This window comes from Haemaphysalis longicornis, unplaced genomic scaffold (genome assembly GCF_048455015.1).
Source record: "Haemaphysalis longicornis isolate Haplotype H1 unplaced genomic scaffold, Haemaphysalis longicornis Haplotype H1 scaffold_2, whole genome shotgun sequence".
NCBI classification, from domain to species: Eukaryota; Metazoa; Arthropoda; class Arachnida; order Ixodida; family Ixodidae; genus Haemaphysalis; species Haemaphysalis longicornis.
Genome location: NW_027526295.1, coordinates 131,368,593 through 131,394,812, shown reverse-complemented (window position 1 = coordinate 131,394,812; position 26,220 = coordinate 131,368,593). Strand labels below are relative to the sequence as shown.

The following is a 26,220-nucleotide window of genomic DNA, read 5'->3' as shown; positions in this document are numbered from 1 at the left end:
CTGGTACGCTCCTTTCCGCGAAGCTTTTCCTTTCAGCTGCAGTTTGCACGCTTTCCGGAGCAGCAGTTCGCACGCCAGGCATTCCGGAGGTTTTCTTTCGACGGCAGCTCATGACAGCACAGTTCCGGGTTAAAAGGCATTCGATTTACAAAGCGGCACGCAACAATTTTTAGGCATTGCGTGCAGTGTACTTCATCCACCGACTGGTACACCTAACAGCAGTCACAAAAAAAAATTCTGCAAAAATTCAGAGATTTATCTACATTCTTACGCCGCTTGTCTTAAGTGTGAGTTTTTACAGTCAAATGTTTTGGTTTTTCTAAATCCTGTACGACCAATTATCTCCGTTTACGCTATTATAACGATTAGAAGTGGAGCGAAATCTGCATTATTGTGGAAAGGTTATGCGTTATACGTTTTGCTGTTTTCCAAAATTTTTATTCGTTCTTTTTATTTTTTTATTTTTCAAAATTTCGCCCAAAAAATTATCTCAATTTACGTTATTACAATGACTAGAACTTTCCCGAAATCTGCAATATTGTGGAAATGCAGGGCTTTACACGTTTTGCCAGTTTCCGTAATTGTATTGCTCCTGTTTTTTAGTTTTTCAAAATTTCGTTCGACCAATTGTCTCCATTCACACCATTTTCGCTATTTTTCGTAATTTGTTTGTTCAAAATTTTGTGCGACCAGCTACCTCCATTTACGTTAATATAACGATTACAGGTGGAACTCCCGAAATAGCTGCATTATTGTGGAAATGCAGGGCATTACACGGTCCTGGCTGGGGGGGGGGGCACTCGATTGGCGAAGAATGCTACCCATTAAAAAATTCCCGCGCCTTCCCGCGAGGGGAACACGAGTAAATGCAGAGCATTGGGGCCTCAGTACTGATTGAAGGCAGTGTTGCTTCCATCGCTTCTTCCGTGATGCTGGAGTAGCAGACACGAGTAAACGTGGGCACGAGCGTCAACCAAGGAAGGAAGGAGCAACGCAGTGACTGAAACACGAGCGACCGCTAGCCGCTATATTTGCAGCGCGCGCAGTAGAGGGAGAGCAGTACGGGGGGGGAGAGCGCGCATGCGCAAGCAGCGCGCGCCCATCCACGCTCCACCGCGCTGCTATCACGCACCTGTTACGCCGAGACCGCGACGGAGCGAACGGGCTGACTACGACGCATGCGCGCGCCAGCTGTTGTTGAGAGAGAGGAGGGAAGGAGAGGCGCACCTGCTGCGGACGCGGAACTGTTGACACCGTCCGACGCAGGAACAGGCGAGGCTAAGAAATGCTCTGCATTTAAAAATCGAGGACGCATGTTCACCGGACGACAGCATGGTAAAAGTGGCCGAGAGCATAGAAAGAATATTCCACCTTCGCACGAGGCGGTGCGAGCAGCGGCGGCCCCCACCTCCCGCCGTGGCAGTGAGTCAACTTCTCCTTTCACAGGAGTTAATATTTTGTTCTCAAGACGACTCGGCAGGCCAGGGGGTAGATGGAGCGGCCGTGGCATTGGGCTGTTTGACAGCCTAGTTTAAACCTCATGCCAACACAACGGACCCGTCATCAGAAAATGCATGAAACCTTTATCTGCGCGCGTGCACCCCCCCCCCCCCCTCCCTCCACTCCCTACCCATGAACGCATACCGGCAACCGCGGTCATGAGAGGGTGCTCAGAAGTGAAAGACACTATCGAACATGTCTCTCTGAAAGCCCTTTAAGCTGAACAAGTGATATTGCCCCACGTCGGCGTTCCAAACTAATTCCGGTGTCGATTTACTCGGTGCCGCTCTGGGGCTCCTCCTCACCACCACTGACACCTCGTTCACAACTTTTTTCCCCCTCGCCTCCCCGATGACCCTTTGGCAAGTTGCGCAGTCGGCAGCTAACGGCGGTATGACAGCCGTGGTGGTTGTCCAGCACAATAAGCACGTCAGCAGCCTAACCCTACCCGGATACGACCCCTTACAAGCGGAAGAAGCAGCCATCGCCCTCGCCACAACGCAAACTACAGCGAGCGTAATCATCACAGATTCGCAACAACCATATGCCGTAACTTCTCGCGCGGGCGAATTCACCGGACAACCCACCAAATCCTCTGTCAGCGTCCACCAGACATATCCATCATGATCATATGGGCACCCGCCCACTCTGCCGTCCCGGGTAACAAAACCGCCCACCTGTTGGCCCGAGAGTTATCCCGCCGGGCCCCGGGAAGCGAGCAGGAGAGGCCAACCCCGCTGATCACGTATCACGAGATAACACAGCACTATAAGTTGGGACGTATCACCTACCCAGCACCGCATACCTAACGAAAGAGGAGGAACGGCAGCTCCGTGCACTCCAGACGAATACTTTTCCCCATCCCACTAAATGCCATATATTGCACCCCACCGTATATTCCCCGCTATGCCGTTTCTGCAAAGCCCCCGGGACGCTCTTTCATATGGTAGCTGGTAGCTAGGGGCTGCGCAGACGCCCCACTACATTCGCAAAATCCATCCATTTCTTCTCACGAGCTTTGGGAGAGAGCACTGACCAGCTCCGACCTCAATGACCTGCGCCTGCTGGTGTTGAGGGCTGTTGAGGCTCGGAAACCTCAAGGGGTCTTGGACTGAGGACTCCTCCCCATTGAAGCTTTTCGCAAGAAACACGTTTACTCCCTCTAACGGCAGTATGCGGTTATCAGATGATTGCTGAAAATAAACAGAAGCACGGATGGGCGTAAAAAATGCACTGACGATTACTACTCCCCAATATGAAATTTGTGCGCAGTGCGATCTGCAGTCTTCTCGGTCACGGCGCATTTCTGCTGCATTTCGGGAAGTGTCCGCGTGATCAGCGAACATACGGCGGCGTGCGCTACTCTGCTGCTACCTCGCAGTGCGCCGACGGCGCCGGCCAGCATGTTGCAAATCGTGTTTGTACCTCCCGAGCAAATGTCACGTGGTTCGGATTAACCCCACACAAGGGATCAACGAGCATGTTGTTGCATATCGTGTTTGAACGTCCCGCGCAAACGTCACGTGGTTTGGATTAGCCCCGCACAAGGGATCAGCGAGCATGTTGTTGCATATAGTGTTTGAACCTCCCGCGCAAACGTCACGTGGTTTTGATTAGCCAAGAATGGAACAGTGTCAGGGGGAGGGTGCTCCTTGGTTGCGACCATGGCTTTCCTCCATGGTGGCAACACATGAAACGTGTGAGGGAAAGGCAGTGAGAGAGATGACGCCGTAGCTGCACGTGTCGTATTCCACCCTTCGCTAGCCGCTCCTCTTCGTCGCTGCTGCGTTTGCTCACTCGGTTACGCGGACATAAACAGATGCCGCTCCCCCGAAGTTCAGGTAACGGCTGCACCCTAAAACGACTGAAACCCGCCGTCGCCGTTTTCACTCAAATTCACTTCGCCAAGTAGCTGCAAATCCCTCCCGGTAGAAGAGAAACTTTCCCAGTTGGAACGCCAGCTTGAGATCGTATTCCTTTTTCAGCTTGGAAGGCCGTCCGAGTAACATTTTCGCCAGTGTCTTTCACGCCTAAGTATACGCCATCACCGGTCTCCGATTTATGCGTTGTTACGAATCGGCCAGCGCCGCCGTACTGTCCCGCATCACTCCTCGGCTGTGCGGCGGAGCCCCTGCGTGCTCCTTCGAAAACAGGCGCAACCATGTCGGTGGCAAGTTGCGACAAGCCGCGTCAGACGCTTCGCTTTCAGCGCATTTCAAAACTTCGGCGGCTCCCTGCGAGGCTCGTCTCCACGCTCTTCAAGGACACAGAGACCCCGTCGATCGCAACGGAGTCCTCCTCTCTCCCCTCTCTCGGACTCAACGTGCGCGGAGACTACCGACAACTAACGAACACTGGAAAGAGCGTTGCGTGTGTCTGTGACGTTTGTGCGTGTTCCCACTTGTTGGCGTTTTGACCGTTACCGCTTTTGGGTATAAATAGAGCTGCCCAAGCGTTGTAACTCATTCCTGTTAGAGCAGCGAATCGATGTTGTCGCTCTGCTCGAGTCCTGTTTTGTAACCTCGCCCGTCGGGGCATTGTTCTTTGGCTTCGGCTCACCTCTCGCTATGAAAAAAAACAGTTACGTTAGCCTACGGCTTCTGGACTTCTTCACGGCTGCAACAGCGGCTGGCCACTCGCATCATACACGCTACCACTCGTATGTCGGAGGCTACGGAGCTCGGATCGGGTGCCCCCGCCCGGTCGCAACAGCGTGCATGGTTTGCGGTAGAAAAACGGGGTGTGCACGCACAGCTAGGCGTCATGCTGCTACCGATGAAATGCCGGCTGTGCTGGTATTTAGATGTCGAAATTACATGGCTCAATGCGGTTAGTTGGCTGTGCTCCTCAATCGAGTGGTTCGGGTGTGGGTTGTTGTGTTACACAGACATCTTACACACACAGTAAGATGCATACGAAGGGGAAGGAAAACGGACAGCCACATGTTTGTACGTGAGAATAGAACTCAAGGGCTTCCAGGTTTTAAATCGTTATGGGACGCATGCATGCCGTTCATTTGGAGGAAGAGCACGGATCGAAGCGTTGGCCCGAACACAAGTGCGAATGGGTGCAAAACGGAAAGCTGCTGGCACCGCCGTTACCGCCTCAAGCTCAGTTCGTGGAGTAGAGGCGAATCCCTCCCAGATGAACAGCCAATTGCCCACTTGGAACGCCATCACTTCTTCAGAGGGCTTTCAGGAGATATTTTCGATGGCGTCTGTCACTTCTAAGCACGCACACGACTGGTTGCCGGTTTATGCGTGCGCAGGTTTGTAGTGAAGAATAGTAGGCAACATGGACAATTAGAAAACAACATGGACAGCATAAAAGTGTCCAGTGGTGCGATTGTGTCCTTTCATTACCACCGTTGTTATCCTTTCCAATCCAGTCACTTTGTTCCCCCTCTCACTGTAACTGAGAGGCTTGGCCAATTGCCCTTGCTGGCCCCACATGTATGCTATCAATGTAAACGTGCTTCACTGCTTTTGTAACTAGCATTCTCAAAATTCTCCTCCAGGCCTCCAGTGGCGAGCTTGTGTCTTCTCATTACCATACTCATGAGCTTTTTCCCCTTGTGTCATTTTCTTTCTTGCCTTTGCTAGCTCCACATTATGCTAGTATTACCATGCCACTTCTGCAACAGGCAAATTACTTTTTGCAGGGCTCAGTACATGTCTGTAACAAATTTCTCCAATTCAGAAGCTGCAACAGACTCACTAGGTCCACATTCAGGTACCTAGCACCAAGGATCTGCTGTGGTGCAGAGGATACGTGTTGCATTTGCATTCCATATGCACCGGCTTGAAATTCCAGACCCAAACTCGCCCAGTTCACTTTCTTTGCTGTTACTCCCACTGTTCTGTAGGCCATCTTAGGAACTATCACCTAGTCACGCTGATGCTACAATTTCGCGCATTGGGGTGTTTATTGCTTCCGTGATTAAAACATGCACACAAAATGGTTACGATTCTTTAAGGATTCCTTCAGCAGGGAGACTTCACCACACTGAAACAAACTATAAAACATCGGAGGAGCGCACCACTGGGTCGTGAAGTGTGCACTTCTACAACAGCTAATGCTGCATTGATGTTACATGCCACTGTGGCATCCGAATCTGACGGGGGACTCGCACACACTATTCTGGGATTGTGCATTCAACTGTACGGTTTGTTGAACTTGGGCCTGTTTTATCTAAAGTGCACAAAGTTGTTCTGATTAAGTGGAGTCCTGCAGAAACTGCTACACAGGGTGTTCTTGAGAATGCTCTAAAACGTTGTATTGAAAAAAAAAAAAAAACCTCTAATAAATTTAACATTTTATATAAACTGGTAAAAAAATGCAGACAGTAATTAAGTGGGTATATAAATAACAGGTTATCATGTGGTTTGCTGTGGGAAAATTCCAATTTATTTGGTGTTCTATATTAATTTCATTGTTAAGACCTTATAAAAAAACTAAGGCTGTCAAGTTGCACCACATAGCGATACAAAGAATTACAAGGGCTTCTGCAAGTAACAAGTCAACAAATCTAGTTTACTGCCTTTTTAAGGTTTGGCCTCATGAAACATCTTGAATGCAAGCACGGAAAGGCATTTATAAGTAAATGAAGGTGTATATAAGCTATAGCTTTTCAGGCACCATGATAAAAGACACAGCGATGAAGAAGTTTAATGTAACCTTTTTCACTCAGATTACAACAAAAGTCAGGTGTGTCAAGCATGACGATGACAAATGACGTTCACTGAAGCACTGTACAAGACATGATGCTGCCAACAGCTCATCCTCAAAACAGGTCCTGATGGTCTACGTCTGTCCTCAAAGGCAAGCACTGCTTTTAAAACCACCTCACTACTTCATTCCACACAAATGCAGGAACAATTTGTTGTTCTCTGTAGAAGTTTCTGTCCAACGCATGTCTACAGTATCCCATTACACCAACCCAACAAAACGCAGCAGCAAGAGCCCCGCTGTCAGAAATCAATGAAGCGAACAGGGCGTGGGTTGTTCTTTTGTGTGGAATCTTCTGTCTAATGCACGTTTGTGGATGTCTGTTCCACCAACAACTGAGAAAAAAATCACAAGAGCCCCGCTGTTGGAAATCAATGGAGCGAATCACGACAGGGCTCGGGCGTCGTTCACGAAGACGCGGCGGCCGCCTTGTTGGCCAGGGCGGCCCTCTGTGCGCGGTTGCGGCGTCTCCACTCGACCCAGGCGGCCACCTCGGGCTGCCGGACGTCGCCCTTCTGCTCGAGCTGTGCGTAGTAGGCCTCGCGCAGCACGCGGAAGGCCTGCAGGTTGGCGTAGGGGATGAGCGTGACGGGGTCGAAGTAGCGGGCGGGCAGCCGTGTGATGGGGCACACGCTGCGGTTGGCCGGCTTGGGGCGGCCGCCCGGGAAGTACTCGCGCACGGTGGCCTCGTCCGGGAAGGTGATGAAGTTGCGCGAGCAGCGGGCCGACGGGGAGGGGGCCTGGGCAGCGCCGTCCGTGACCTCCTCGATGAGGGGCATGGAGATGGAGTGGTAGCGGATGAAGGGCCCCCGCTGGGTGCTCTTGACGATCTTGGCCTTCTTCTTCTCCAGCTCCAGCCGCTGGTAGGACTCGAGCGAGCGCAGGTTCTCCTGCTCCGTCAGCTTGGCCTCCTCCAGGAGCTCCTCCTGCGTCGGATGCCACGAGTACTCCGCACCAGACCTGGACAAAAGGGGGGAGGGGGCTTAAGAACTTGTTTACCGGCTACCCTGGCCTTTTAAAGACACACATTCATACGCCCGAGTCAGTGGCACAGTGCTAATCTACAGCACGTGAGCAGGTGCCCAGATTATGTCAGAGGATGCTGCATTTGTGATGTACGATGTTCACACAGATGAAACTGATGCACGGGTACATGCAGAAGTAAACGGAGCGCCGCAGCGGTGGCCAAATTGCATCATGGCACTGCCTACGGACACCCGCAGGAAGCAATGAGCCATTTTGCCCTATCTGACACGTTTCGTCATCACTCTTTGGCCTTGTGCAACTGGGCGGGACCGTTTTCAAAGGGAAGTGCTAGGCAATGCACTGGCGATAGAATCTTCTGGTGCTGAGTTTGAGGGAGCTACATACTTAAAAACATGCCTTGTTGCATGCTATCAGGAATAATTATCAATATCCTGCTTGCTGGCAGCGCACTACTACCTGTATATATGGCTTCCTTCGTGATACAATACAAATAAACCGACAACAAAATGTTCCTGCAGATTACAGCCAGCAGATTCTGAGAATAAATCTCCGGGAAATTTAGTTATTTTAAAAAGGAACCCCGCTTCTGGGACAGCTCTTTTATTTGGGATTTACCTTGATTGGTTCCAAGTAATGGCCATCACTTAGCTCAGGACTGTTCTGACAAAGCTAAACACAAAGCACACGTTCCCGAGAAAATGTCACGTGATAGACCGGCAATAGCCGGTATTCAGTGGCGCGGATAGGCGATGTTGTGCGCACGGCCCGCAGATCAGGCACCCCTTTTCTCCTCCATGCAACCGTGTGAGTGCGCCCACGGGCGGGCTAGAGCAGCGGCACGCGCGTGTTGGTGGCGGAACTTTACGTCGAGACGGGGCTGCATTGTTCTCGCCGCCGCCGCCGCCGCCTCAGATGCTGCGAAGGCTGTATCAACACAGCGCGCGCCGCCGCTCTAGCCCGGCCGTGGTGTGCCGTCAATCGTTACATCGGGCTCTGCGGGATGATGGTACTTGTCCATGCTAAGCATGACTGTGAAACACATGACTGTTTCACGTTGCAAACTCTACCTCACCGAACGCACAGTATTTCCTCGAGTTCAATGTGAGTGCGATTGATAACATCTCTGTTGACGCCACCATTTAGAATCGGATTGGAACGGAGCAGATGACGCTTGCCGGTGTTTTTTTTTCTTCGGCGTGCGGGCGCAGTGGCCCAAGCCGCGCCGTGTCTTTGGCGCATCGGCTATGTCTGTGGCCGTTTCCAGTGTTGCCGGGCGAAGAAATTGACCGCTAAACTTTTCAACGAATAGCACCTATACTGTGCCACCCATGAGCAAGACATCGATGGTTTCCCTTAAAGTGCGCAACAAGGCACATTTTTCAAGCTCATAACTTCCTTCCTGGAACCCAACAGCGGCAGATTCGGTAGCCACTGATGGCTGCGAGCAGCAATGCAAACAGCGCCACTGTACAGCCTAGCGCTGCCCTCTGAAAACTTTCACGCCCAGTCAGACACAACTGCAGCAGAGTGATATGATTAAACGTATAGGGTAATGTGGCGGGGCCAGTGTGCACGCACCCCCAAAACCCCACTCTTTGCTTCTTGTCTGCCTTACTAGGCAGAAATTGCTGTGTGCATGATTTCAGCTCAATGCAGTCGACTTAAAATTATTCCTTTCCAAACTGCCCACGGCAGTTATGAAAGAACACATGCTCATTGCTCACATTACAGTTTGCCGCAAAAGTACAATAGCAGGCGGCACGAGTGAACATGGTATGTGGCAAATATTTGATAAAATGACGAAGATTTTTAAACGAACCGCTATACGTGTAGTGCAATCAAAAACATGACAGCACAAGAGTACAACATGCATGCACTTACAAGGTCGGTCTATCAAATGAAAATCATGAGTGACACAACTCTGCAACTTCGGCTTCAAGGCGTAGCACCTAACGGAGTTTTACACCATTTCACATAATTAGGCGACTGTCTGTGTTGCGTTGCTCAAAGGGAGCTTAGCCATGAGCTGAGCCAGCACAGGTGCACACTGGAGTAGCAATAAACAACTGCATCGATTGAAAGTTACTGGCGGGGCTTGGAAACGTGCAAACAGTGTGTATCCCCATGTTCTCACCCTTCTCCTTCCCCCTTTCTTTAAGCTCACTGACCCACTCAGATCATTCCCCGATTTCTGCTCTTTCTGTCTGCAACACCACACTATTGTGCAAGGCAGTATAATTCTCATTGTCTGCTCAAAGTGACAATAGATGCCAGTTTTCAACCCTTCAACCTGGAGAACCGGCCATGTGCTCTGAGAACTCTCAAGTGACTGAAATTTTGAAAGAATTCCTCAAAACGATGGAATCTCGAGGATACAATTCTGGATGATATGAATTTCTGAGAAGTCCTGGCGAAATTGCATTGCTTGCGATGGGCTGAATTTTGGCTGTTACAAACGGATCTCCGCGGCTTGGCGGATGATACAAACGAGCTGGCAAGGTCCCTGATGCGTTAGAGCTGCCCTGACCGCCGAACGAGCAAGCAATGGTGACATACGGGCTCTCTCTCCTCTTTGACACCGTTTCTCCGAGAATGGATGTACAGGCTCTTTCTCCGCTTCGTCACTCTTTCTTTGAGAAGAGCCAGGTCGTCGTGCGAGCGCGCGTGGCTCGCCAAGTCTACCGCGGCTAGGGTGCCTCGATGCGTGGCGCTGGCATCAAGGCACCCTAACAGCGGCCGTGCTGCCGAGCTCTGGGCAACGTTGCTCCGGAGAGAAGAACGCCTTGATGGCCTTGGGCAGGCAGGCACTTTTGATGCAGTTGGCTATCGACTTGATGTCACTCAATTGCTGGTGTCTAACCGGTCTAACATCCCCACCTTGGGTATGTGGGGACTTTCAACCCGCTCCTCACTGCTGCCGCCGTCTGCGCAAGGTCGATGTTTGGTTGCTGAGTGAGACGCGTGTGTGAGGTTTTTGCTGTGAACCGGCTTCTCCCAACCAAATCAATCAGGCTGCTGTCAGCTATGTCACGTAAAAGAAAAGCCCTTTCCTTCAAGGAGAAGCTGGAGATCCCGAGTAAAGTCGTCAGCGAACCAAAGAGGAAGCGCAGCGACTTGGAAAAAGAGCTTGGCCGCCTGCCGCCACCGATGTTGAGCACCATTGTTGGGCAACGCGATGTGATTTTGCAAAACGTGCAGTGCTTTGGTGTGAATGTTGAGCAGGCCAAGACAGCCCAGCATGTCAATCTTGAAGACATCCTCCTGACGTGGTTCAAGGAAGTGACTGCGGCTGGAGTGAATGGCGACGGAAAAGTGCTCTGGGAAAATGCCCACGACGTCACCCTTTCACTTGAAATTGAGAACTTTTAGACCTCCGGCAGGTGGGTTCACCGTTTCAAGCAGCAGCATGGTCTTGTTTACGAAACTGTGCGTAATGAAGAGAAGGTGGACAACTCAATGGTGAGCGACTGGACGGCCGACACGCTGCCGGTGCTTCTATCGGTGTATGAAGTACGGGACGTATTTAATGCGAATGAGGCGGGGATTTTTTTAATTTGCAACCAAGCAAAAGCATGTGCTTCAGATGTGAAGCTTGGCAAGGTGGACAAAACAGTAAGCAAAGAGTAACTGTGCTCTTTTGCTGTAACGCCTGCAGGTTGGAGAAGTCGGGAGGTCGCAAAAGCCAAGCTGCTTTAAAAACGCAGACAGTTTGCCTTCCCTGTACAAGTCAAACAAAAAGGCGTGGATGACTGCCGAAATCTTCAGGGAATTTCTTATGCAGCTGGGTAGTAAGATGATGAGTGAAAATAAAAAGACTTTGCCCTTCACCGACCAGTGCTCTGCTCACCCGAAAAAAGTTGTTCTGTCTGATTGGCGAGTGGTATTTTTACCACTCAACACCACCAGCCACTTGCAACCACTTGATGCTGGATTTACCCAAAACATGAAGCATACAGCATCACTTCAAAGGCATGCTGGTGCGACGGTTTCCAGTAAAAATCAGTCACAAGAATGAGGACTTCCAGATCAACTGGTCCGCACTGCACACTTTCTTGCCATGTTGTGGGACCGGGTTACTGCCGACGCAATCTCCAACTGCTTCCGCAAGTGTGGGTTTTTCAGCACCACTATGATGGCGTGTCCAGAGCCTGGACAGCCACTGGCTGTTGAAGAGTGGGACCAGGTCCACATGCAATGGTTGGCGCACGATTTCATCCCCGTCGACGGCGATCCCGCCACTTGCGGTGTCCGGACAATCGAGGACATCGCCGACGAGACGAAGGAGCTGGAGCAGCAGTCTGACAGTGACAGCGAGGACTGTGGCGGAGGTGAACAAGCACCGTCCACGAGCAAAACCCTGCGTGCCCTTGACGTGTTGCGGTGTGCCGTGAGCTTGGGCGCCATGAGTGAGGAGACGAGTGTGAAGATCTACAAGGACTGCTCGGCCACATGGAGGTTGAGAAAAAGCAGAAAAACATCGCGGATTTCTTCATGCAAAGTAAGAAAATAAATAAACAAAATTTTCTTAATGCTCAATTTTTTTGTCTGTGTTGATTCATATGACTGTTGAGAAAAAGCAGAAAAACATCGCGGATTTCTTCATGCAAAGTAAGAAAATAAATAAACAAAATTTTCTTAATGCTCAATTTTTTTGTCTGTGTTGATTCATACGACTTTTGGATGATACGAATACCTTTCGCAGACCCGCAAGATTTATCCTCAAGGTTTCACTGCCGCTGCTACAGATAGACCAGATGCTGCTCTCCCACCAACAACCAAAGAATGAACAAAGATACGAACTGGGGAGGCACAACTCTGGCTTTGCAGTATGCGCAAAAACTTGTGACAGCCAGCTGTGCGCAGACACTACTCTATTCAAGACTGGCCTCCACATTCAATTGATTGATTGAGTGCGAGGTTTAGCACACTGAGCTGCACCTGGGCTAAAAGGCAGGCCGTAGTGGAGGACTCTGGATTCACTCTGATCCCCTGGGGATCTTGAACGCGCGCCGAAATCTGGGTTCCTGCTTTTTGCCTCTATCTGAAAAGCGGCCTCCACGGCCAGAATCGAACCCATGCCATTAGGCTCTGCAGCGCAGTGCCTTGCCTTAGCCACCGAGCCGCCGTGACAGGTATTAACCACACGTCGGGCACCACAGTTGTTCAATACACACCAGCTGCAGAACTCCACTTCAGAATATAGGAGGTGCGAGCACCCCTGCTTCGTTGAAGCTAGGGGCAAGTGTAATGGCGCGGCGATTAGGGGACAGAAACTGAACTTCACTGCACATTTACTTAACAGCACAACCTAGTAAAATAAAGCTTTCTTTACAAATTAGTTTCCTTTAACAGCTATACTGTTTAAGCTGGTGGTTGGGCTGGTGAACGTGTGCTGGAAAACCTCGCCGAGCAATGGCACGCAAGAAGGAGTCCTGCTGTGCTCGGGCGGGACTCGTATCGCTACCTGTTGGAGGCATGATACAGCTGCTACAAGCACGGCTCTGGAAACACGTCGCAGGGAGGCGCGATACATCTGGTACAAGCGCGGCTTCGGAAACGCATTGTGGGGAGGCTCGCTTGATCGCTTGTTGCAGCGAGTAGTGCAGTTTTGACGGTGCAAAGAGAAGAATTAATGCCGAAATGAAAGAAGCCAGAAGACCGGGAAGCGACAACGTTGCTCAACTTCTTAATTAGCGTCCCACATGCCAGACCACACGGGTTGAACAACGGCCACCCAACGAGTTCAAACATTTTGAGCAAACGCTCGTCACGCTGCACCCTCCACTACTCTTGGAGCTTCACCACAAAGCCAATGGGGCCGTGTACATTGTACAGTCAAACCCTGGAATAAGTAAACCACCGGAGAAAGTCGAAAAATTCACCTTTGTGGGAACATTGCTGCCACGAGAATGAAATATAAATGACCGAAAAATTGGCCACACACCGAGATTTACTTCTAGAAGTTGGTTATATATTACTTTGCGAGCCTTACCTTGCAGCAACTTCACACCTCAACTCTCACACTACAAGAAGTGGCTCATTGCGAGTCGTTGTGTGTGTGCCTATGAATTGCCTAAGATTGTGTAAAACGCATCCAAAACTCCTCACGACATGAGTTCGCCTTCTCTGCACATTTTTCTCCTTGGCCCTCGGCACCGAGTATGTCCGAGCGTGCAAGTGAAGTCCATCTTCTTCTGTTGACGAACTTTACCAGACACTGGCACCTCATTGTTCCAATGATGCTCACAAAACTCAGTGAGCACCGCTCTGTTGACGTCCAGAAAGGCCACAGCCGTTACTGTTTTGTTTTGCGCACGTGCGCCAATAAAGAGTGGAGTCTCTGCTTTTCAAAATGGTACAGAGGGCTCAAGGCAGTTCCAAACACGTCAGCACTACCCTTTCTTCCTCCGCTTGGGCCACTGACTTGGGCAATGATGGCTGCCTTATCTTGTAGCGATAAAAACTACACTTTTGGGCTGGCGGAGGCATCTTACACGGATCAAATGTGCCGATCGCTGCACACACAACAAACGCATGTGCACTTTTCAGCTACAGTGAACTAGTGCACTGCAGTTCAGCGGTAGCAGGCTAGTGTAGCCAAAGCCGCGCCGTGAGTCACGATGTGTCACCCCCTGGTGGTGTTGCTGCGAGGCTGCCTCCACGGCCGCCTGCTGCACGGTATTTTCTGTAAACAAATATGACGGCGCCCATGCAAGCATGCTGTGGCAAAAGTTTACGCACTTTGAATCTGAAAAAAAAAAATGCATTTGAGCACTTTTTGGAAACTGCTAGCCTCACATGGGTAGGTAAAATGCCAGCCGGACTTATAGCAATTTTGTTAAAGCGGAATTACTTCCCAAAAACATTACGTTGCTGCAAAATACGAAATACATGGCAGTCTATGAACGTTTGCTATGGACGTACGGATGGATCCGAAAACATTTCATCGCTGCGAGAATTTGTACTCGTGGGATTTTGTTATCGCGGGGTTTGACTGTATAAACTTTAATGACCGAGTGTTCATTGCTCTTTGGGGGGGGGGCTAACGATGACACCACGTAGAAAACTTGACCAAATCTCCAAGCATAACCACGCATAAACTTAGCTGAACCAAGAATAAGCTATGTGGGGCAGCCAGCTTCACTGTTTGTTAATGCTTTGTCTCACTAGTCTGAAGCCGCCCCAATTTCTTTTAAGACTTAAGCCAACAGATGGGAGAACTTGGGCACTACTTCAGTATGTTTTCAACAGATGGCAGGCTAGACAACTTGCTCCACACTTGTCTTATGCAGGGGTGCCAACCGTGGACCAGTTTTTGATGCATATGTGGATTTGATGCATATGGCGATTTTGATGCATCAAATGGGGACTTTCACAATGGGTCTAGATTAAGCAACTCTGGTCGGGCACCAGGCTCACCTGCGCGGGTGTCGCTGGCGCCGCTGCTCTTCGTGCTCCTGGCGCCTGCGCTCGGTCTCCTGGCTCTTGGCCTGGGTCGACCGGCGGACTGACTTGCGCTCCACGTACGGGGCCACGCTGCCCGGCCCAGCAGGGGAAGAGCCTCCCCGCCGCTCCTTCTTCTCCTCCTCCTCTTCCGCGGCCGTGGGGCTCCTGCTGCGCCGCCGCTTCTTCTTGGCGGGCTTTTCCTTCTTCTGCTGCTGCGATTGGCAAGCAATGAGGAAAAGCAAGGGGGAGTCAGGTTTCCCTAAAACTGGCAAGTTCTTGCACCTCGTACAACACCGTACCCTTTCAGACACACACAACATAAAAATAATACGGAGTTGAAAAAGAAAAATACACAATTTGCTTGAAGCAATCCTTAATCACAACATGACTTATGAGGTGCTGTAGACAGTACCAAAAATGACTAGCTATAATGAGCGCTTTTCACGGCAGATCTAAAGAAAAGGTTGTCATTATCAATCACAGGAAAGGCACAGAGCGGACCTTTAGATCGGTGGTGCCGAGCTGCAGCTATACCTTTTAAACAAGTGAAACATTTTCTGTGACTTGGTGTTGTGGACCCACAGACAGCGATGACCTCTACGAACAGGTCAAAACGAAATACGGTGGAACCCCAATAATACGACTCTCAAGGGACCACGCAACAGCACCATATGACCAGGGTGTCGTATGATCGCGGTACGGGTAAATGCCGCCCTAGTAGATAGTCTCACCCAACAGGTGGGCTAAGAGCATCTTGTGAAATCAGTAAATTGCTAACTAAAATCCCAAGTTAAAAAAAAAAAAAGAAAACTATTTTGTGCTCCTCTTTTTTCCATGCTGTCTGTGCTAGCCCGCTAGCCCTGCACCTCGTGCATGCAACATGAGCTGGGAAGTTTGATGCTGCCGAGCGAATTGAGCGAGGAAAAATTGAGAGTGTGAAAATGCCACGGCCAAGTGAAAAAAAAAACGACGGTATGAGGCGGCGATGGGAAAAAGGCAGGAAAGCGAGGAACGAAGCGACAGTGCTGCACTGAAAGGCCCTGATAAGCAGAGAACAGGTGGAAAGAGTGGTAGAGGCCAGGACACGGTGACGACATGCGGACGCTGAAACAACAAACACAGGGAGAGAGCGCGTCGTTAAAGGAAAAAACTTGGATCCAGCAGGCAACGAAAGCGGGTGTTCAGTTATCACCGCAGGGTACTGCGCATGTGTTTTCACGTTAGTCAGCTCGGTGGGAGCTTCGAACTGGCAGTCCGCCAGCCATCTGGACTTCACTTCTCGCCGTTGGTGCGTTGGCGTTCTGCTGCCACGTGGGACCGTCAAAATAAAGAGTTTTAGCTAGCATACGATACACTACGCTACCCGACTGTACATGCGCGTGCGGGCCCGGCCGGGAGGGCCACCCCTGGCCAGAAGGAATGAGCGGGCTCGGTGAGGCAGGCCGGTTGTCCCTGGTACCGACCGACCATAGCATAGCACACGCCAGCCATGCTAAAACTCCCGAATATTAAAGGGACACTGAAGTGATATGTAAACATTGCGGGATTACTAGCGCAAATTGTAGTCCGGAGTCCCCAGGCCATGTTTCGACCACTCTGGGCGCGTTTACGCGATTTTATTTAGTAGAAAAATTAATTCGAAAATGCTGTCCTCCTCTCTTTACGCTCGCCCATTTTCTGTGGCGTTTTCGTGTCACGTCGGGAGGAGCCGAGCTCGCAATTGGCTGCGCTACTGCACAGCTCCCCGGCCTTCAGACAGAGTCAGTCGGCTCAGCGTTTCGTCCGCCGGCCGCCGACGGGTCGTCGCAATTCGTTCGCTCAGTTGAAACGAAGCCAGGACACGTTTGTGAATGGAAGAGTGTGCCTTTCCTTACTTGGTTAGTTTGTACACTGTATCTAGCTCCAAGTCAAGGTCGCTTCACACAAGCGCTGCACAAGCACACATGCGACACTTCGCTGACTGGTACGCCAGTAGGAAAATATAAGGCCTCTTGAAGGCGGGAGAAGAGTCAGCGAAGTCAATATAGGTACTAAGGAAATAAAATCAACTGATATTTTTACCGTACAGCGTAAAACTAGGGTGCGGGAAGCACTTTTTTGCGCTGGGCGAACATGCACAGCAGCCAGCAGCACGACTACGCATCTGCGAACGCTTTTCCGTCTAAGAAATGCAATTGCTAAACGTGAGATTTTGTGGAAACTTGGGGGATGCTTACTGCACGAGCGCAAAACAACAAATAGTCACCTAAGCTGCTTGGAATGCTAAAACTAAATAAAAGTGTAAACTGGTTATACATTATATACCTTATATTTCCAACATCGACAGCGCTCGCCCGTGGCCGAGTCGTTTGGAGCGGTAGGTATGTCATCGCAAGTGTTTTGCAAGTCACAAGTTCGAATCCCCGCGGGTACGTGACTTTTTTTTTTATAAGTCAACTTTTTCGTTTCCCGCCGATGTTTTCTATATTGAGTTCACCTTTTTTTTGGGCCGCAACGTTCATTGCTCCACGAACTAGTTCACAGAACACGCGCTGGCTGGCACTGGCGCGCTAGCGAGTTCTCGTTGGCGTGCTGTTGCCATACGCACCGACTGCTTGCGGGCAGTGGGCACAGGCCAGAATCAACAGACCCTTGGCCTGGTGCGAACACGCTTTTTACGATACAGGCATGAGTGAGGCAAGCTCCAAATATGGGGGAAAAGCGCATGGCATTTGAGCGTCTGCGGGGACGTGGAGGGTGTTCATGCACTGCGTAGGCCTCGGCTAGTGAATGTTACGATTCCAAGCCGTCCAAGCAGTTTACAGCCGACAACATGGCAGAAGCGCGGTACGATGATTATTGAAATATTGAGAATGCCCATCCAACAGTGCCATCGGTTGTGTTTTACAGAACCAAAACCGAAACTTGTTTGATTGCTAACCTTGGGTATCGTCCAATCATGGTGCCCCCTCCTCCTAACGTCACAGCCTTAGTTGGTGCGGCCGCCGCAAACCGCGCATGGTAGTTTTTCTTCTTTCGCGCTTTGTAAAATAATTACCGATTTGTCAATCGAATAAACGATGAAAAGTGTGCTAATTTGAGCCAGTCTACGCACTGCAAGCAAGAACGGGAGCTTGACAAATTCACTTCAGTGTCCCTTTAAGCCAGTACCCACCCGCTAGCTTGAACCTGTTCAGCAAGTGGTTGGGCCCGCCTGCGGAACTTTGCCTGTCAATCAGCGTCAAACAGGCGTTAAAGGTGTTGTGCCACCAAATTTTAAGTCTGTAAAAAGCCTGCTGTAGGCTTCCTCTGCATGCAACGACCCTCAACACGAAGTGCTGGGTACAGCAAGCGCTTAATATATATTTTAATTCGCTTCTAAAAATTACCTAAATGCTCTTCTGGAAATCGGGACCCATCGCTAGCGCCACTAACCATGACGTCAGTGAATTGCCAGCGCAGCAAAGTTTGTGACGTCATACAACGCTAGCGACTCGAGCGACGTGAACGTGAACTCCAGTTACCACAGTTTGTTTGGTCGCTTGGTCGTATCGACACACTATACCGATACGACGGCGACGACGACACGACGCCGATGAGCCGACGAGTCGTTAAAACATCGGCCAACTGCCGAATTGCCAGACCGCGTCGACCGCGTTGTCACACCACGCCGACGGCGACACAAACACGTAGGCCGATGGAAAGTCGCCGTAGTGTGACTGACTCGCCGACCGAAGACGCCAACAAAACCGGTCGCCTGACTGGTCGCACGACGCGTCGTCAATCGACCGAGAAGCGAAAACTGCGCCCCGACAACATTCGTGCCGCAATGAACGCGGCTCTATTTTGTTAGTTTCTGGAGGGTAATAAACTCAGTAAGTTCCATGAAGCCCATACAACTCAACACTAGCGCTAATGCGATCCGTATTTTGGCGTTCGACGCTTCGGCCGTGCTCTTCGGCGACGCCGCTACCCCGGAATGCGTGTGCGATCGGCTCGCCTGCAGAAAATAGTTTCGTGCAGAAGAAGAGTTACGTAGGGTAATTTGGGTAATAAGAGATCAGTATCGGCAAAGGTTTTTAACGTAAAACGTAAAACCAAAGTACGGCAAGCACTATCCCTTTAGTGCAAAATCGCAGTCGCAGCCGGGCACACTTATTTTTGCGAGCGCTTTCGCAAAATAGCAGAGTTGATGGCGATAAGCTGTTGCGGGGGCTTCGCAAAACCTTGCTGCGCAAGCGCTATTTAAGAAATTTGAGTGTACAAGTCAGGAATTCTGTAAACTAGCTAGTAAACACCGACGTGCGACTCCAATGATGGGCCTCCATCTAGTACACCTGCTATATCGCATTGGCAAGCCGGTTGTTCGGTGGCTCAGTGGTTTCGCGCGTCGCGCCCGCCCGGTGAACGTTGCGAGTTCGATTCGCGGGGAGGGTAACTTTTTTTTTTTTTTTTGCGTTCTTTTTAGCATTTTTATGGTTTGCATGTCCATGGTTTTCATTTGTCTGCATCCGAGGATGCAGACAAAGAATCCGTGTCGGAGCTGTCGCGGCTTGACGTGACGAGTCGGCGTGTTTACTTCCGTGGTGAAACACGTATGTGGGGGAGCAGACGCCGCAGTAAAGTCGCAACGTACCGCAGCGCCGCATGGTAGACACGCGTGGCAGAGCGTCCGCGCAACCATAGCCTCCTATATAACCTACTAAAGGAGGCTATGGCGCAACGCTGTGACGTCAGTGCTTGAATCGGCGCCCAGAAACCGAAACCGAATCCTGCTCACATGAATCGTGCGATAATAAATTTTTTACTCAGAATATGTGCATGTGAGAGCATGTATCATGCTTTCTAATGAAATATAAAACGTTTGCAACAAAGAATGCACAAGCAACAAATTTGGTGGCACAACACCTTTAAGAAATGAAGGCGAGGGGGAGGCGGCGAAGCGGTGTAGAAGCCGGGAAAAACGCTGGTTTATCCTCGCCAGTGTTCATCGTACGAAGTGGACTACATGTACCGCCCAGGTGTTGTATAATCGGAGCTTTTAATGCATTGTTTCTATGGGGAGTTTGCCGGGACCATGGTGATTTGTTGTAAGAAGCGGGTCATAAAACCGGAGACACTCATCGGGGTTCCAATGTAGCACCTGAATGACTGAATGTGTACACCATCAGCCGGTTCTGATTATCTTCCCTACTGAAAAACATTGACTAACTGTGAGGCTTAAAGTGCCGACACAACGCAGGCAATGAGGCGTGTCGTAGTGGTGGAGGGCTCCGGATTAATTCTGACTGCCTGGGGATCTTTACCGTGCACTGAAATCTTGTACACATGGGCATTTTTGCTTTTCGCCTCCACCAGAACAGCGGCCGCCGCGGCCGAAAATCGAACCCACACCCTTGTGCTCAGCAGTACCCCACTGAAAAACACCTGTCCGGATAGTAAAGAAGCACTTTATGTTGGAAAACTGTGTGAACTGAAAAATCCAGTCTACATAGCTTCTCTTTTTTTGTCATTTACGGACAAATGATTTTTTCCTTTAGACAGAAATAAATGATTCTGCAACAATTGCCAGTGCAGCGCCACCAACCACTGGTGCCACCTACTGCTGTGCGCAGGAATGTATGAGGGGAGCAGGGTTGCTGGGGGACGGAGCAAGAGACGCTCCAGATTTGTCCCCCCTTCCCAAACCCACCTTCACGCAGTGGATGGCGTCTTCTCTGGCCAGCCCTGACATGGATACCCAGCTTAAGTTGGTGACCCGAGCGAGGACAGTAGTTGATGCCAAGGTATCCTGGACTACGGATGCCTTTCACAGGAGATTAGCCTCTGCTTGAAAAGTAAAGATTTACTCTCTGTCTCTCTGTACACTTGGGTTGTCAGCTCCACTTCCATATGTGACAGATTTAAACTGGCAATTCTCTTGTCCTTTTTCTCTCTCTCTTTTTTTTTTCTTCACATAGAGGATAACAACACAGGTTGTGAGTGAGACATCGATGCAGTGTCACTGTTAAACAGAAGACACAGGCACTACCCTGAAACTAGACAGCATCAGACACACACCGGCATGGGTGACAGCCTTTACGCTTGAACACAACGAATGCTCCCAGCCACAAATTTTTCCGGCTGAAGCTGGGCCAGGTGGGCTGGGCTTGAGTGACTTTGAGTGAGATGAAGCGAGCTATGCTTTTAAATGCTTTAAAGAAAGGAAACGATTGCCATGGTAAACATTCTAACTACAACACAGACGTGTATACATATTGCATAGCACTAAAAAGATGTCAAGAGGGTGAGAGCAAGGATATCAAACTAACAATGAAACGTAAAGAATTACACAACTAACCTAAAACGTAGCACTGTAGCACTGTACCAGCAATTAAAAAAAAAAAACTTTGTTTTCCAATTTTTCAATGCCCCATTTAGAAATGCAGCCAGCTTCTTGCACAAAACCACCGACACTGTGCTGCCTTTCTCTTTCCCTCGAACGCAGAGTAACGAGTCAAGCGAGCGTACCGTCTTCTTGGCAGCCTTGTTGCGCTTCTTCTCCGACAGAGGTTCCACATAGGCCTTGGTGACCACCCTCCGCTTGCGCTTGCCCCCCTCTTCTTCATCATCGGGGTCAGACACGGGTTCATCCCGCTCATCGATGTCAAAGTCCGAGTCCACAACATCGCTCTCGTCATTCTCCGTCTCGTACTCCTTGTCATCCTCCTCCTCCTGCGAAACACAGCGAACGTAAAGCCGAGCGCAGGGATGCTCAGCTGCACCTGACTGGCTGACAACACCCACGCTGGGATGGACTTAAATGCGATGCGTTAGTGAAGGTTCCATCACACCTCTATCCCCATGTCTCCCATCATTACACCCAGCACATTTAATGATTCTCAGTGGAGAGAGTGTGAGAAAATGAAACTGTTTTAGTTCTGTGTATGCGTCCGCGGGGCACAGCAGCATGACTTGTGCCCAAGTCGTGAGCTCAGAACAGGACTTGGGCTTACCCCCTTTAACTGAGGCACCATCTTGGCGTTCACTTGACATTACCAGGTGAAAGACAGGTCGTCACGTCAACATGTGCGACTACGCAACCATATTTCATTGCAATATGACTGGTACCAAGCAACCTTGACTGGCCTAACTACTCGCTTGCAAATCAACTTTAAACCAAGGTTACAACTTGTCCGTTTAATTAATTGTAAATGTCTTCTAAGGATGCATTCCAATTTACTCTTTAGACGGCTTTGTCGCCGTCTTCGCAGACAGCCCGCCGTGTTAAGCCCTGTTCCAATGAACCTTTTTCCAGTACTGGTCCTCCTAGCGGCCGCCACGGCGAACTAAAAATGGCACTGAAGCACGCCCCCAAGAAAATTTGGCTTTCGGAGAACTAGTGCACAAAATATCCTGGTCCCGTACCTTTCACACGAATGTCATGGTAACCAGTGCACATTCCGACGCGACCCTTTTCTCTGTTTTTTATTATTATTATTTTTTTAATTTTCGTTACCCCCTCACTGGCAGCCATGTACTCGCAGAATGGTCAGCCTCAAACGTCTTCGTCCCTTTTCTCAGAAAGCCATTTTTAAGTGCACGTACGAACCCACCACGAGGTGTTGAAAGAGAAAAAAAGAGAACGTGCTGCACTAGACAGTATAGCCGCTCCTAGAGTCACTAAATAAGCTCCCTAAGCAGGAAACTGAGGGGCGCCCTTTTGTTTATTTTGCGCAAAGTGCCTGCCAAAAATGGCGGACCGGCAGCCCGCGCATGCGCAGATCGCTACTAGAAAAAGGTCCATTCGAACGGAGCAGTCAACGAAGACTGCTTCAAGGAGACAGCATGAAAGTCAGCAACGATGCAGGCTACCTTCCTGTCTAAACTGATAAGTGATGCCAGCGCCACCTTTTTGCGTATTCATGTTGTAACAAACACTCTTGTTCTTTTATTAAAATATTCAGTATAATTTACTAGTGGTGAGGATAATTTTGTTTAGTTTTTAGATAACGTAATGTTTGTAATAATAACGGTGATAATATTTACGAAACTTGCGGCTTGCGTTTCTCAACAAGTCTTCTATAACGCTGTCATTTGCATAGGTGTCGCGTTTGGGACCGTGGCGCCGTTCCAATTTTATCCCTTTAGACATCTGGTTAGACTGCTTCACAAGCTGTCTACCAAGCTGTCCGCGGATTGGAACGCAGCCTAAGTGGTACAGGGCTGCTCCTGGCACATGCTTCAACACTGAGTTCATGGCAATGGTTGCAGATACCTACTGTTACACATGTGAATCCGCGTGGGGCCGACAGGCAGTACAATATTCAGCAATCACTTAATAAACAAACCAGTGAAAAAACGCTACACTAAGAAGACAGTCACTGGGCAGTGACTGTCTTTATGCCTTTGTTTCCCAACTTCGTGCAGCGTTTCCCAAGTGAAGCTTGCATTGACCGACTAGGGTCGTGGAAGCTCGTGATGGTGTTTTAAAAATTACGCGCCTCAAGAAAAAAACTCTTTCTGCAGTCAAAATTGAACCTGGGTCCCTCACATTACAAAGCCAACATCTGTGCCATTTGGACGTGGTATTCATATGCAACGCATTGGAGGTGATCCTTGCACTGCATTGTTGCCGTGGGCTAGGCCATGCTGCACGCTGCGAAATGACCAGATGGTTTGAAAGTTGCCGAGAACTATAGTGTGACAGCAGATCCGCCAGCGGAAGTGAATCTGTATCATCATCATCATCACCAGCCTATCTACGCCCACTGCAGGGCAAAGGCCTCTCCCATTAATCTCCAATTACCCCGGTCCTGTGCTAACCGCGACCAATTTATCCCCGCAAACTTCTTGATTTCATCTGCCCATCTAACTTTCTGCCGCCCCCTGCCATGCTTGCCTTCTCTAGGGATCCAGTCTGTTACCCTCAATGACCAACGGTTATCTTGCCTTCGCATTACATGCCCCGCCCACGTCCATTTCTTCTTTTTTAATTTTTACAAAGATGTCCTTAACACGCGTTTGTTCCCTGACCCACTCTGCCTCTTCTTGTCCTTTAATGTCACACCTATCATCTTCCGCAGTATATGAATCTGTATATGATGAGGTGATTCTTTATCTGGTGTGTGTCTGTGTAAGGGGGGGAGGGGGGCATGTTTTTTTTTAGATCTGGTCAAGCTCAGCCAGTGAGTTAGGCGAGGTTTTGGTTGGTTGGGTCAAGGGTTGGGTTGTGGTTGACTGAGGATGGGTTTGGGTAAGGGTTGGTTTGGGGTTCTGAGTTTTGGTTTGGTTTATACAGACTGGTGACAAGCCTTGTGCACACCCCTGTTCTCTTTAGGGGAGGGGTTGTTAGCCTTTTTTTTTTACTGGTTTGTTTATTAAGTAATCGTTTATTGTTTATTAAGTAATCATAAACCAACCAGACCAGACTTCCACTTTTGTCTTTTTACAACGAGCACTACCTTATTACTACAAAATTAACAAGTGAACGTGTACTCTGTTGAGCTTTCTCAATATAAACATGCAATTACTCATATGCTAGCAATGGATAGCACTAGTAGCTTATCTTTGATCAACTGATGTTGCCATATCGATGCAGTTACATCGCAGCGGCTATTCTGTTCTTACATTGAAGCCTCCGTAGGTGGTTTTGTAGAAATCATCGGCGTCGTCCTCTTCATTAAGGAGTTGGGCTAGCTTGTTGCCCGCATTAGCACGACGCTCCCTAGAGGCCGCCATGCTGCAAGCGCAAGGGGCTCGTTCAGATGGCTGAAACAGCAGGAAAAAAAAAAAAATCACCAGGAAAAGAAGGCATCCTGTAAATAAAGAGGCTTGCGACGTATGGAATGATTTTTGTCGATTTCCTTGCGGTATGCGGCATATCAGAAAGCAATTTGCTCGACGTGAAGACACGTATTTCCTTTATAGCGCCAACTTCTTCAAACTCACAGGCAGCGTGTAAAACGAACCAATGGTACCGTTTTTCCATTAGTACATGTGAATGTGGTACCTTGTTACTCCGCCCTCAAAATGAGACCGCTTCCGTCAAAGAACTCTGGGGCTCATTAGAGAGTTTTAGTATAACGGAAAGCACCACTTTAGCGCGCCCATAGCGTTAGCGGGCACGCTAACCGTAACATAACGAGGCGCTATCCGTTCGCGATTGCGGCCCGCAAAACGTTAACGCTACAGCTAAAACGCTATACTAAAACTCCCTATTGAGCCGTATACGCGCTACACTACCGGGTGCGCGTTATAAGGCACTTCCATTATGTGCTCACACATCACAGAAGGGCTACATAACCCCGCGAAGCGCGTGCGCACCGCCGTTGGAGTCGGCAGAATTTTCTACTTGTTTATCAAATTATTATGATGCGTATTCCTGTTTCGCGAACTAAGCAAAATACGAGAACACTACGAGAACCTTGTGCGCAACCTGAGCACCAACAAGCTGACACTCACCACAACAGTTCTGTGCGGTTTCCACAAATGACGACGGGTAATTAATAAATTAGATTACTTGGCACATTCCCGTGCTACGTGAGATGTGTCAACTATTACCTGGTGTACAGTCCGTCAGCAGAACAATCACAGGAACAAGCAACTTTTCAAAATAGAACGTGATCGAGAAACATGTACTTTACGCTCTTTGCGCTAATTTGGCGCAGCCAGCTAGCAACGGCTTAGCGGACGGCTAGCTTTGGCTCTTTGGCTGTTTTTTGCCCAGCGTGGCTAGCATGTGGCTAGAATGCAGGTAGTTCACCGCCAAAGTTGTAGCTTCTTTTTCTAACAAAGCCAATAAGGGTTTCTCCGCCTCATTATCAGTTTCATTTTCGGCTAAAACTACAAAGAGAAGTACAAAAAGAATTGTGGAAGTTTCAAAGTAACACTGAGTAACAATTTAGGTTATGCCGCTGGGCGAACTTGCGCAATCAAAATAACAGAACGGAACACGCGCTGCGCCCAACTGCAAATAATACAATTAATTGAAGATCCATCAATTCATCTACATTTATTTTCTCGCAAAGCCATTGGGGTTTTTTGGGGGGTTTTTGGGGGGTTTTTGGGGGGTCGATGGTATCGGAGCGCAACGGCTATTTCTTGAACTAATCGTGACGTGTTTGTGCGCTCTTGATTTAATCGATTTTTTACGAGCGTAAAAACATCAGAAAGCTACAAAAAACATCTTTTGTGTGTGGGTGCTTTTACACAGTCACACATAGTTGTTTTATACCGGAGTGTAAAGCACTTACACACCGGGCCAAACCGGGCTTGACGCTCCTCCGTTTTCGGCGGAAGGATACAGTGAGCGCAGGAGCAACGACGCTTGCAGCCAGCGTGATCGCTCAGCGCTCCGTGTCTGGTGTTAGAGTATCATCAGTTTTCTTTGCATTTACTGTCTTGGACGCTGTACCCGAAAGGATTCTTTGCACCATCTGTGTTTCGAGCGTAGCCTCGACGTTGTTTCAGAGGTGGTAACGAACGGCGCGCCAAGGGAGCGCCGCGCCGACGACGAAGGAGGAGCTCCGCACGCAGCGCTTGGACGACGCCGGGCACTGCTCGTGATCACGAGGCGCACGCTCAAGTGCGCTCACGCGG

The 26,220-nt window shown here is 49.6% G+C and overlaps 1 protein-coding gene across 3 annotated transcripts; it reads right to left on the bottom strand.

Annotated features, from left to right (window-relative positions):
- Positions 1 to 6,143: 6,143 nt before the first annotated feature.
- On the bottom strand, positions 6,144 to 25,337 carry Yl-1 (Vacuolar protein sorting-associated protein YL-1). 3 transcript variants are annotated; one of them, XM_077698285.1, is made up of 5 exons: positions 25,183 to 25,337; positions 24,250 to 24,390; positions 21,151 to 21,354; positions 14,635 to 14,873; positions 6,144 to 7,188 (listed from the first exon to the last, which is right to left on the bottom strand). In XM_077698285.1, the coding sequence occupies exons 2-5, from the start codon at positions 24,358 to 24,360 to the stop codon at positions 6,636 to 6,638; spliced, it is 1,107 nt and encodes a 368-aa protein (XP_077554411.1). In that variant the 5' UTR covers positions 24,361 to 24,390; positions 25,183 to 25,337; the 3' UTR covers positions 6,144 to 6,635. The 3 variants fall into 3 exon arrangements, with proteins under 3 accessions (XP_077554411.1, XP_077554413.1, XP_077554412.1); XM_077698287.1 differs by having other exon boundaries at positions 14,635 to 14,870; XM_077698286.1 differs by having other exon boundaries at positions 25,084 to 25,315.
- Positions 25,338 to 26,220: the final 883 nt, after the last annotated feature.

Coding starts and splice junctions, on each gene's coding strand:
- Yl-1 (XM_077698285.1), bottom strand. CDS start 24,360: ATGGCGGCCTCTAGGGAGCGTCGTGCTAATGCGGGCAACAAGCTAGCC. Junction 21,355..24,249: donor CCACCTACGGAGGCTTCAAT/GTAAGAACAGAA, acceptor TGTGTTTCGCAG/GAGGAGGAGGATGACAAGGA. Junction 7,189..14,634: donor CGCCAGCGACACCCGCGCAG/GTGAGCCTGGTG, acceptor CCTTTTGTCCAG/GTCTGGTGCGGAGTACTCGT.